The sequence below is a fragment of the Rhinolophus ferrumequinum genome, chromosome 5 (genome assembly GCF_004115265.2).
Source record: "Rhinolophus ferrumequinum isolate MPI-CBG mRhiFer1 chromosome 5, mRhiFer1_v1.p, whole genome shotgun sequence".
Taxonomy (NCBI): domain Eukaryota; kingdom Metazoa; phylum Chordata; class Mammalia; order Chiroptera; family Rhinolophidae; genus Rhinolophus; species Rhinolophus ferrumequinum.
Window position 1 is genome coordinate 61,011,655 of NC_046288.1, and position 13,352 is coordinate 61,025,006.

The 13,352-nt window shown below is 37.1% G+C and overlaps 1 protein-coding gene across 4 annotated transcripts in view; it reads right to left on the minus strand.

Moving 5' to 3' along the window:
* Positions 1–13,352, minus strand: part of WDR19 (WD repeat domain 19) — a 66,806-nt gene that overhangs the window by 25,901 nt on the left and 27,553 nt on the right. For 3 of the 4 annotated variants that reach the window (XM_033105733.1, XM_033105734.1, XM_033105737.1), the window contains 6 exons: positions 9,869–10,016; positions 9,541–9,760; positions 6,185–6,344; positions 5,882–5,992; positions 4,194–4,303; positions 1,007–1,064 (listed from right to left, as the gene is read on the minus strand). In XM_033105733.1, the coding sequence (XP_032961624.1) occupies positions 1,007–1,064; positions 4,194–4,303; positions 5,882–5,992; positions 6,185–6,344; positions 9,541–9,760; positions 9,869–10,016 (807 nt within the window). The remainder of the gene's footprint in view (positions 1–1,006; positions 1,065–4,193; positions 4,304–5,881; positions 5,993–6,184; positions 6,345–9,540; positions 9,761–9,868; positions 10,017–13,352) is intronic. The other variant, XM_033105735.1, reaches the window with a different exon arrangement.

Consider the following 13,352-nt stretch of genomic DNA (forward strand, 5'->3'; position numbering starts at 1 on the left):
TAATTTATAAATTAAACTTCATCATAGGTGTGTATGTATAGAAAATAACAGAGTACATATAGGGTTCGGTATAATCATGGTTTCAGGAATCCCCTGAGCGGTCTTGGAATGTATCCCTGCAGTAATAAGAGGACTACTGTACATCCAAACCATGGAATCTTAGAAGCTCTACTATTAAAACAGATTCATATGTATTGACTCAGAAAGACCACGAAGCAAGCAAATGCTGCTTTTCACAGAATGGATTCTCAGTTGATCTTTGTTGAAATGATTTCGTTTCATATGTAAAAATACATATTATATACACATTTGTATGCTTAGAAGAGCTTCTGGTTGGAAATATATAAAATCATTAAGTGGTAACCATTAAGGGGTTTGGATGGAGGAGAAAATGTTGGACTCTCTCTTTGGTGACTTTTTAAATTGACTATAATGAAATTGTAACACTTCAGTAATTAAAATACTAGATATAAAACAAAATAAAAAGATTTTCAATCTTTAGAAAACATCACCTAACTTAAAAACATCAATTTTTATTGCAAAATTTCACTTCTTGAGCTAAAATTCTGGGTTGGAGTCGTGAGTAAAGTTCATGTTTACCAGGTTCATCATGAGATATCTAACCATGGAACTTTTACAGCCTGAGAATTCACTTACAAAGTAGTTACTGAAACTTTTTAAGAATAAAAGGAAAAGCCTTATGAAAATCATAGTTAGCCTGTAAATGGGAAGGGATAAAAATCTTACTCCTAACCCTAATAAAAAGCTCATGGTTAGGATGCAATGGAAAACATCTCTTTTCAGACTAATAAAAATAGTATCATCTTCAGTTTTTAAGAGTTTAAAGTGTTTTAAAATGATTTAACTATGCCCTGCAAAATTGTTAATCAACTGAAAAAAGGCTCACCTGCTAAATACTGAATAAATACAATGCAAATAAGATCATGATGTTTTAAATGAAACTAACAACAAACCCAACTATAATTACGCATCTTTAGTCAGTTACCTTATTATCACCTGTTATTCCTTTCTCATAATGAGCCAAAGCGTTTACATAATCACCCCTGAAAGAAAAATCAGAGTGAATTTTAATACATATTTAAGTACTTTATTTATATATACAAGATTTAGAGGATAATCTTTCTCACTGAGTTGCTTAAGCTCACAAAAGATGTGATAGCATTCTTTCATGAGCAGTCTCTTATTATTTTGCTACTCGAAAAATACTTATTAAGCTGGATTACGCTAGAGTGTAAAGTACTACTGTGTTTCCCCGAAAATAAGACCTAGACGGACAATCAGCTCTAATGAGTCTTTTGGGGTAAAACTTAATATAAGACCCGGTATTATATTATATTATATTACATATTATATTAGACCTGGTCTTACAGTAAACTAAGACCCAGTATTATATTCTTATATTATAGTAAAATAAAACTGGGTCTTATATTAATTTTTGCTCCAAAAGACGCATTAGAACCGATTGTCCGGCTAGGTCTTATTTTCGGGGAAACATGGTAACTGCAGTATGTTAGGCATTTTGGGGAGGTACATTTTTGGTTATCTCCTTTGGGACACAAAATGACAACTGTGTGACCATAAAAATCAATGTTTTTTTCCAAACACTCAAAATTTGTAAGTAGAATATGTATTGAGAGAAACTGGGTAGAAACAGAGGAAAACACTGGTTAACAGTATTGAGGGCCCTGGTTCTTACTCTGATAAAAAGTATTATACAGAATATCATCAAGAATACTGCCTATTCCCATGACTGATACTAACACAGTCTGCATATCCAGAAGAAATATAAATCATCTCAATTCATTTTTATTATTTGGGACAGAATGAATCAGTGATTTGCCTAAGATCCATTTGGAGATCCATGTTCCTATGAGAAACCATCTCCTCCAGAGTAAATTAACGAACTCTGAAAATGGCATTATTTGAGATCTGCCTGAGCTCTACCTCATCAGCATAGGCAGGTTACTCAACCTCTAAGCCTCCCTCACTCAGTTTCCTCATCTGCTGGTGTTCAAGGAATTTTTTAGAAGACAAGCTGTTCTGCTGATTGAGAACTTTGTTTTGGACAGCCCTGGGGTTCACAGTCAGCAATCTTCCTAAATGGAAATGTCTAATAGTTGGATCCAATTACATCACAACACAGCTAGGGATGTCTCCTGACAACAGGAATGACAGGTCCTCTTTCAGAAACCTGAGGTTTTCCTGGGCAAGCCCAACTATATGATGTTAAATTAAGATTCTGGAACTCTCACTTTATGTTATTTGAGCTCACTCACTTCACTATTATATTATTAATATTTTGGACCTCTCATATGGATCTAGCTTATTTGTCTAGTCCTAGAGAGCAAAAGCCCTCCCACAGTTGACAGACTGGTCCTGCTTTGACCTCATCGAGGTCTTGGATGCACAATGAAACAGACTGTTGGAAATGAACATAAGCCTAGGGCCTTAGGTGCCAAAATCAGCAGCTGGAGGCTACTGGGATATTTCATATAATGAGCTGTATCTAGTTACTTACTATTATCACAAGGGAAACTCTCCTGATTGTTGGGGGCCGGGGTGTATGTCCACAAATAGCAGTGTAAGTTTTGGGATTGGTGGTTTTGTGGTCAAGTGTTAAGCAGAAAGGGTTAAAAAATATCAATTAACAAAGCACAGGCTTTCAGTTAGCCTCAGCTCATCTGACTAATGAGACAGTTTGAATTTGCAACAAAAACTTCGATTCCCCTGAAAGAAGAGAAAAATCCAAGTCTTCTACATGGTCCGAGAGCTTACTGGAGTGTTTGTTTGTGCTATGATAGGATATGGTGAGTCATATCCCCCTGTACTGAGCCCTTTCTCTTTAGCACAGAGTTTTGTACTCTGAGATCCAGTCACCCTCAGGACAGAGATGGAGGGCCAAGGTACTGGGGCCTTGTCCCTTGTGTTATGCACTAAGATGCCAATTTGTCCTTTTTAATATTCGGATTTACATTATAAGGGACAGAAATGTGACAAATTTAAATCAAGGTGGACTAAGAAGAAATCATCTCCAAAAATGTGTTATTTGAAATAGGCAAAATTTTAAATAAGGTATCCTGGTTAGAAATGGAAGTACTTTTTGATAGAATAATTTTTACAACTATAATCTGTATGTCGATATTCTCAATGAATCCAAAGTCTATATGAAAATAAAATGGAACTATAGAAAAATGTTTTTTTTTAAATCAAATGTTGATACCATATTTTCTTTGTTCAAAGAACAATATTTTTCCACATTTACTATTTTTGCAATTGGAATGTATAGTTAATGTTAAAAGAAATTGTCCAGGTGTGATGTAGTTGGCATTGCACGTACACATGCAAACTTATATTTGCAAATAAATTATTCATTTATTGTCTCTGCAGGTAGTTCATTAGTATCATTAACCATGGCTGAATATAAATTAACAGTGGATCCTGAAGTGGATACTTCTATGGAGCACTGAAATAAAAATGTATGTATAGTCTGTCCATTAAGACTACTGATAATTAAGACTGTCTAGCAATTAAGGGCATTGGAAAATTTAAAATCTCTCAGAATAGATAATGGCATTTCCAAAGGTGGGGAAGATTTGTGAAGCCTATTCAGGCATCATGAAGGATCATTACTCAAGCACTGAATATCGGCCTGTGAAAAGCTTCTGGTTTGATTTTCAACATTAACTGTCAAATTTTTACCCATATGCAATTCAATTCAAAAAAGAAAAACTACAAATGTAAGCAAATAGAAGCTGTAGACCAACACCCGGTATTTTTCACTATGCCTTGAAATTACACTGCAAATGTTCAAAGTGTTCAAAGAGGTCAAGGTCATGAGCATAGGTTTATGAAAAGCAATATGTCATCCTGATGTTGTTGGAAATGTGATTCAAAACAATATTTAGATTCTAAATGTAGAAAAGGCTTAGACCCAAACTTAGATTTTGATGCTAAAAATGAAAGTAGGTAAATGCATGGATAAGACAGCGTTACAAAAAACATGTTTTGGATGTATAATTAATATAGGTTTTTCTCCTTAAAAGCAATTATTAAATCAATGGAGAGCCTTATATTAAATGGCAGTTTAGAATTGCAGATATTCAGTAATTAATTCAGTAATCACTAATTTGGTAATTAAATATTTATTGAATCATATAAAGACAAGGACTTACATGACTTCAAGCTGAACAGCATATTCTTTCGATATAAACGGTATCTGGTCTGGGGCCAAACGCTTTGCCAGTTGTAAAGCACTGTCCCAATGCAGTAAGTCCCTTCTCATCTATTAACAAGAGAAAGACCTTAATTCCAAATGAGTCAATTCTTTTGCACCGTCACCATTTAGTGCTAGTTTTAATAAAAGTGATTATAAACATTTTATGTTTAAAAATGAAGCTCCTTGCAAAGATGATACATTACTATAAGGTACATTCCCAATGGGGTGACAGAGCCCACAAGGGAGTGAAAATTGGTTCTTGGGGAACAAAAACATCTTTGCTATTACAATGGGTTTTGGCCCTCCAAACCTCAATTCTACCTAACAAAATCTTATTCTTTAGCATTTGCTTTTTCTCAATAGGGAAACATTACATTGAATTAAAATTAATTAAAATTAATTCAATTAACCAATTAAACTTTATTTTTCTTCTTAGAGGGGAGATAATTTAAAAAATTGAGAAGTCTTCTACTGTAGGAACTAAGGTTATTTTCTGAGAAAATTTGGAGCTGTATCACAACATGAATAATAGCAAACATAAATCAAATGTGACTGCCTTCTCCCTGGCTCCTGAGGTCTTTTAGCTGAGGCTGGTATACACTGCCAAATATAAACTAATCAAGAATCTTTTAGAGTTCACTCCTCGCTTTATTCAAATTTTGTGAAAAACTAGTAACAGCTAATATTTTTCAAGCACTATTTTCTGCCAGGTAATGTTCTAGGGCATTAGCTTATTTACTTTTCACAACTAGGCCTTTTGCAATGAACCATTCTTGTGCCCATTTTAGAGATACAGAAACCGAGGCAAAAAGAGACTAGTTTTGTACATAGTCACATTTTTAGTCTGTGGTAGAGCTGGGCAGTAAGGCTTTGCCTCTGACTTCCTTACCTAGCTAACTTGTCAGCCTTCAAGGTGAGGTTAAAGGAACGACAGGGTGCGATCACCCCACTCCACTGTGAAGCCATCACCTCCTTTCCAAATCTAGTAGCACATGACAAGTATCCACAGCTAAATGCAGAAGAGCTAAGACCACGTCTTTGTGTCACTCATCGCAGCCATGTTCCTACTTCAGTGCGTACCAATCCAAGTTCTGAAAATTTTTCAGTGTTTCCAATTACCTCAAATAATATTGTAAAATTATCTACCTTTTTTCTTAAAACAAAATTAAATTATTTCACTTAAAATTTAAAAATGAAAATTTGCTTTAGAACAATACGAAAAGGTAAGTTGTGAAATTAATAGCCATAAATATGTTTTCAATACCGCCTCCCTATGTAGCTGTGGAAATGCTAGTTTGAGGTGGAATAATGTTAATAACAACAGCTACCACTTTTGTGTCTTTACTATTGATCAGGCACAGTTCCAAAAGACCTAATGTTTTTGTAAGTTATAAAATCGGTTCTCTTTGGACACATGTAGACTTTAAATTATTCGGTAACATTAGAATAAATACCATGCCTTTGATGGCTGCACAGAATGCAGAACTGAAAATACTTGTGAAGTTAATGAGTACCAAGGGGTTTTTAAAGCTGAAGTCTAAATTCCAGGATGGGGAAAACATGTGGTGTCGAGAAATTTTAACTGTATAAGAGACGAGGTCCTCCCCTGAGTGTCCTTCTTCCCCTCCTTACTCGCTGCCATACCTCCAGGGCAGCAACAGGACAGCTGGATGCAAGGTACAGGTCCTCAGCCAGGCTGAAATCCTTAGTAAACATGGCAAGATGTCCTGCCAAAAGATTGTACTCCTCTATTCCCTACAAACGAAAGCAGTTTGAATGAGAAGAAATGCAAGGCTTTAAGTTTTTGAAAAGACTTTGCTTAGTAGGAAGTGGTAATGTTCTATCAATTAACTTGTTTATGAGTTAGGTAACTAAGATTAACCAGATAAATTTAAAATGTTTGAATTAATACCACTGAAATCCTAATTCTTATAAAATGCGGTTTACCTTTATTCCTTCCAAGGACATCACCATGCCAACATTTCCAATTTTACGATAAACGCGGATTGCAAAGTCCACTTCCATGTGACGTAGACAAGCTCCAGCCAACTCATTCCAGGCAGCGTGATCGTTAAGGATCCTGCATATTTCCCAAGCATCAGCAAACCTAGGATTTCAGTATATAAGCTCAATCTGGGAGCTCTGCTTGTCCCCGGTAGGCAATTTTCAGATTATATATAATTTAATGCTATGCCCCAAATTTTACAAAATATTTCTCATCTGTAATCATCATTCCCAAGTTATGAAAAACTACATCAACTTTTCTTCCTTTTTTTATATGGATTTTTTTTTCTTGAATTTCTTTTATTAATCTAAATCTACTCTGGGTAACCACCCTCCCTCATTAACAACTCATTCTATTCCTTCTTTTCTCCTTTCTTTATCTTTGGTTTACTTCACACAAGGTAAAAATTATTTTTGTTCTCACACAAGTCTAATGAAATTAGTACTCTATTGCTCTTAATCTGGAAGTTTAATTCAGGGGTCAGCAAACTATGGCCCAATAGCCAAATCCAGTTAGCTGCCTGTTTCTGAAAATAAAGATTGAGTCGAATGCAGCCCATTTGTTATGGACTGTCTCAGCTATTCTTGTGCTACCACAGCCGACTTGAATAGCAGTGACAGCAACCCAATGGCCCTTAAAGCCTAAAACATGTACCATTTGCCGATCTCTGGTTTAAAACATGTCATAAATGCCAATTAAACACTTTGTGGAACCTTTACATTAGTGACTATATTACACCTATCCATCCATTCCCCAATGTATTTTTCTAACCAACACACATTTACTGAGCATCTATTATGTGCCAGGAAGTATGTGTGCTTAGAACCAAGATACAAAGAACAAATACAGTCATTGTCCTTCAGGTGTCATCATTGGCAAAGGTGAAGACACAGATAAGTAAACAGAGGACTGTAACACAGTACGACAAAAGTAATCGAGTGCTTATAACACATGAATCTTTGTGTTAAGTACTTTGTATACATTTTTCTCACTGGATTATCCTAACAATCCTATCCACTATGTATGAAGTGTGACTGAAAAATACAGTGAATGTTTAAATTTTAAAAAGTTATCATTACAGTAAAAGACACATTGCTATTGATCCCCCTCAAAATACTTCCCCTTGCTTCAAACACACTTCTCCCATCATTCTTGCCACTTTCTGAAGCAGTTCTGGAAGTCCTCTTTCATGAGTGTCTAGTTGTGCTGTCGTGGCTGCCTTGATGTCCTGAATCAATTCAAAACATTGACTTTTCATGGTCATTTTGACGTTGGGGAAGAGCCAGAAATCGGTCGCACAGTACCAGATCCAGTGAATAAGGTGGATGAGGACACACCATAATGATTTGACAGAAACTGCTGTACCATCAGTGATATGCGACACAGAGCCTTTCCGTTGTGATCATAAAATACGGTGAATGCTGTTGCCGAGCGCCATCCAATGGAAAGGCAGGGATCTTCAATATGGGAAGAGGAGCGCTGAACCTTAGTAACAGTGTGTGACAAGTTTCAACTTGTTCGATGCAGTCAGTTGGGCATGAGCTATGATTGAGAGGTTTTAAAGTGTGCGTAAATCATCTTCCATCATGACAACACTCTGTGTCACACATTGCTTCTGGTATACAGCAATTTCTGTCAAATAAAAACATTACGGTGTGTCCTCATCCACCTTATTCACCAGATCTGGAACGGTGCAACTTCTGGCTCTTTGCCAAAGTCAAAATGATTCAGGACATTGAGGCAACCACGACAGCACAACTAGACACTCACGAAAGAGGACTTCCAGAACTGCTTCAGAAAGTGGCAAGAACAATGGGATAAGTGTGTTCGAAGCAAGGGATGGTGTTTTGAAGGGGATTAATGGCAATGTGTCTTTTACTGTAATAATTTTTTTTTATTTAAACATTCACCATATTGTTTGATCATACCTCATATTATTATTTCTCCTTTAGAGATGAGGAAAGTGAGGACTCAAGGCCTTAAAGTCACAAGTCACGCATTGGAAAGTGGTAAAGTCACATGTAAAGCCGAAGTTCTCTAAACCACTGTATACACTGTATCCTGGCTCTGAGGCAGCACAAGACTGTCAGTAGGCAGGGGGCTTCAGGAAAGGCTTCCTGGAGGCGGGGAGGGCTCTACTGCACAGTGAAGAATGAGGAGTTACTACATACAGAGAGAGGAGAAGGGCATTCCAGGAAGAGAGAGCAGCATGTGCCAGGGCAGACAATCATGAAAAATACTGAATTCAAGCAGCCAGTGGAACAGAGGGGAAGTGGAGGAGTGGGGACAGCTGAGACTGGTGTTAAATCATCAAGTGCCCAATATGTAAGGCTGAGGTCCCTTTAGAGAAAAGATTACTTCCTAAATGCAATGGGAAGTCACTGAAAGATCTTCAGAAGTGGAATGACAGGATCAGAGTCACATTTCCAAATGTGTGTGGAGAATACTTGCAGATGAGGTGGTTATGAGGCTCTCAGTAGAGAGAGCAGTCAGCAGTGGTTACATTATAGGACATTAAAAGTTAAGACTTGAAACACGGGAGTAGAAAAGAATCCGGGGTGTGTGTGTGTGTGTGTGTGTGTGTGCGCGCGCATGCGCGCGTGCACACGTGTGTGCATGCACGTGTGCGTGCACATGCAGACGGTATGTGTGGTAGGACATGAGGAGAAAAGGGGGCTAGGAAAGATAAGATGTCCTAAACAGGACACGTTTGAGGAGCTCCCACATATGACTGGTGTAAGATGAAGTTGAAGACACACATTCTGGAGTCAGCCTCACAGATGGTATTGAAGCCATGTAAGCAGAGGAGATTCACTCAGGAGCATAATTAGAGTGAGAAGAGAAGAAGGAAGCTCACGGGACCCTCTGTGAGAAACAGCAACATTTAAGGGATGGTCAGAGGAATTAACCACAAAGGAATTCAGTGCTCCTAAGACATAACAGGAAGAACAGGAAGAGGAAACCTCGATCAAGGCAAAAAGCAAACTTTATGATGATGAAACTAGGATACTGTTGAAATAAGTGGGTTCATTAGAATTTCACAATAACTGCGCTAGTTTGGTGATTAGAAACCTTTTTGTTCTGAGGGACTTTTCTTGGAATAAAGCACCAATATTCTTACATTCTGACTTCTTTCAGAATTTATACACATTCTCACATCCATTATCTTATCCGAGCCTCACAATAATCCTGTGAGGTAAACAAGATAAATACTATTATCTCCATCTACTTTAATAGGAAGTTGACCTTTAAAATCACAACAGCAAATAAGCTCCACAAGAAGTGTTCAAAACCCTACCTTTTTAGCATTAAAGTCTGTGCCAGCATTTGTCTCAGTTCATTAGGCCCCACATTTTTTAAACTGTGGAGGAAGCTGTGAGTGCCAAGGTAGATGTTGTTTATTTTTCCACTCTGTGTCTGGCAGGTCAGCTCTCCATTATACAACAGCAAAGGTTTATGAGAGAAGGGAATTTTGGTGCCACCAGCCAAAATGACCTTGGATCCTATAAAACAGACATCTTAATGCTGAAAGTTAATACTCAGCACAAATAGCAGAAAAGAATGTTTTAATTTCATTGCAATGGACATTTATTTACCAACAAATGTACAAGAAAGTAATCCAGTACCTTGTATAGTGCCCTTGTGAAAGACGTAAGTGTACACCTTGTCATCATCATAAGCAACAAATACACCTTTATCCATGGGCCAGTTTTCCCAAAGAACACCTTTAATGGTCGGTGAAAAATCTGGAATCTCATAGGTGGTACCATTAACCTACAAAACAGGATTTACAGATTTGCCCCAAGTCTGTACATAAATCATCATTTGCCATCGTGGGAGTCTGTATGTAGCCTTAGTTGGCATAGCTTACTAACCCATTTTCAACCCAACAGTGCTCCAACCATAATAGGAAGGAAAGTTTTTTTTCCCATTTCTATACTACGTCTAGCTTGAAAAAAACTGTAGTTAAATGGCAAATCAAGGGTTTTATGTAAAATTTGGTGAATTTGCAGGAAAAACGACAAGCCTGGACACACACCATCAGGTTAAGGAAAAAAAAAAAGCTGATGCTGCTCAAGATGACAGAAATTCACAAACTATGAACACTTGTGTTTAGAAAATTTTCAGTAATACTGAACATAAAAATACTCCAGCTAAAGAAGAAACATGACTTAATTCATATATGATTTGAAATTTAAATAAATTCCACTGGGTATGTTTTATTTAAAAAACTTCTCTACAGTGCATTTTAACAAACATAAAATGTACTGTTAGAGTAGTATAAACTATTAAAAAAATAAATCCGCATATTCATGTGAACTTGGGCAGATAGGCGTACGGAGATCTTGAATGTAGAACTGAGAAATACCTACTTTCTCCCTAACCTATCTATCTCTAAAAATAATGAAATACAAAATTTCTGCAAATAATCACTAATACTATAGTGCTGTGCTGTCCAGTACAGTAGCCACTATCTAATATCCACATGTGGCTACTGAGCATTGAAATGTGGCTAGCCCGAATTAAGTAAGATGTGCAAAAGTATAAACTACACACTGGGTCTCAAGGAGTTTAGTGTCAAGAAAGAGTATAAAAGATCTCACGAATAATTTTTTATATAGATCATATACTGAAATGATAATACTGGGTTAAATTAAATATATTAAAATGAATTTCACCTGTTTCTTTTCACCTTTCTTAGAAAATGTGGCTAGTAGAAAATTAAAAATGATATATGTGGTTCAAATTATATTCCTATTGGGTAGTGCAGCTTACCAGGTATTGTTCTAATTACTTATATATGTAACCTCATTTAATTCTAACCTCACACTCTACAAGACAGGTACTATTATTATGCCCATTTGCAGATGAAGAAAATGAGCCACAAAGAAATCTCCCCAAAGTCACACTAATAAGTTGAAGAGCCAGGATTTGAACCCAGGCAGACTGGCTCCACAGTCCATGCTTCTAACCACTATGTTATACTGACTCAGTTTGCAACGATGACATCATTGCCAGTGGACTGGTTGTAGAATTTTTTTTAAAAGAGTGCGTATTATGTGGCAGACACTGAACTAAAAGCTTTACGTGCATTATCCATTTAGTTTTTACACAATAACCTACAAAGGATTCATTTTATAGATGGGGAAACTGGGAATCCAATCAAAGTGAGAGCTCATACCACTGATGCCATTGCTGGCTGTGTGACCTTGGACGAGTTACTTATCTTTTCCATGCCTTAGCTTCTTCACCTATAAAATGGCAATAATATGAGTATTTATATTGGGGTTGCTGTAAGGATTAAAAAAGATGCCTGATATATGTAAAGATTACTCAGCACAAAAATATTGGTTGTTATTATTACTAATCTTATATCCAGTTCTGTCTGTCTGTCTTTAAAGTCCATGCACTTAACTACTATACTCTACTGCCTCTTTCCAGGACAACATGTTCATGAACTTTCTGGAATACATCACAAGTCATCCTTTATGGGCATATAAGGAGTGATGGGGTATACAGGTTGTTTTATTAGAGCATGCGTAAGAAAAATGTCATCTCTCCCAATTTTAATGTACAAAATGAGTCACTTCCTTACTATCTACACAGTGAGGGAAAAAATAGGTTGAATAAACATACAGGTGAAGGGAAATTGCAAGTAAATATAAGAATTTTAAAGATGAATGGTTGCAGTCTGAATAGTTATATATTTTCATATATGTACATCACAGGAATAATGTTTCTCTCAAATTTTCTGAAATTGAGTGGAAAATTAAGCTGCGATACTAGCACACTATACCAGGGTGGATGTTAGAATCAAATAAAGTGCACAGCACTCGGTCAAGGATCCAAGGGCCTTAGCATAGCCTCTTCCTGTGTCTGAGGCCACGGGGAAGACTCTGTACCACAAGCTGTCCTTTACCTTCCCTGTGAAGCTGTCCCTACTCATGGAAAAATCTGGTTATTATTTAAAAGAGGAATTTATTCCTGTGGGTACCACACTGATATCTTGCCCAACGACCTAAAATTCTAACCTACCAATGAGATCTTAACTTGGATAAAAGCAAACACCCATCCACATGTTGGGTTAGGGAGAGCCTGTGCTCTCATGGACTCATTCTTTGGTGTAGATTTTGTTCTACCAGGGTGTTTCTTCTTAACACCTAATCAGGTTGCAGGTTAGAGCTGGAAAAGAGAATGGGGATGATCAGCAACAAGTGAGATAATTCTAGATCTTGAGGGGTTGAAGGGTGGAAAAGAGGTAAAGAGGGCAGGGCTTTAACTAATTCCTGCTAACTAGTTACCCTGTGCTCGACAGCATGTCTGGAAAACTTGTCTCACTGAAACCTCATCCCAACCCCATGAGGGAGGTCATATTAACCTCTTTAACAGAAATTATCAAGGAAAGGAAAACTATAGAAGGAAAAAGAGAATCATATCAACTTATTCAGACTGGTCTCTTTGCCCTTTCCCCAGCAGTCAGACCCCAGTTCTGACTAACTCCTGTCAGACACCTGACTTACCTTCCACCCTCTGTGAATCCTGTCTAAGCAGCCGTTTCCACCTGTGGTGAACCCACACGGGGGAAGCAAAGCAGCTCTGATGCATTATACCCTGTTACAGAAAGGAAATCTGTACAAGACTGAATTTCCTTAAGTAGAGGGAACTCAAGGTTGTCTTTATATTTGTTATTTTCCTCACTTGTTTTGTGATTGGGAGAGGCATAGGTTGAATAAGAACGAGCACACTAGGAATTTTGCATAAATAATCCAGTCACTCCTGTGGAAACCTGTTAAGTTTGTCAAAGAAAGAAAGAAAGAAAAGAAAAAAAAATGATGGGAAAAGAAAGTAAGAAAGGGAGGAAAGGAAGAGAGAGAGAGAGGAGGAGAGAAACAGAAGAAAGGAAATCTGAGTATCTAGGAAAGTAAATAGTGACGGGAAAGCTGGAAAGCTGTCTTCACTGAATTGTATCTTCTCCAAGGAGAAGCACAGACACCTGGAACCAGTGTTATTAAGGTCAAGAGCAGCTGCAGGCTATGTGAACTGTGACCAAGAACACACTAAGTCACTAACTGAAATAAAAAAATAAATAGAAACTCCAAGTAGAGTAAA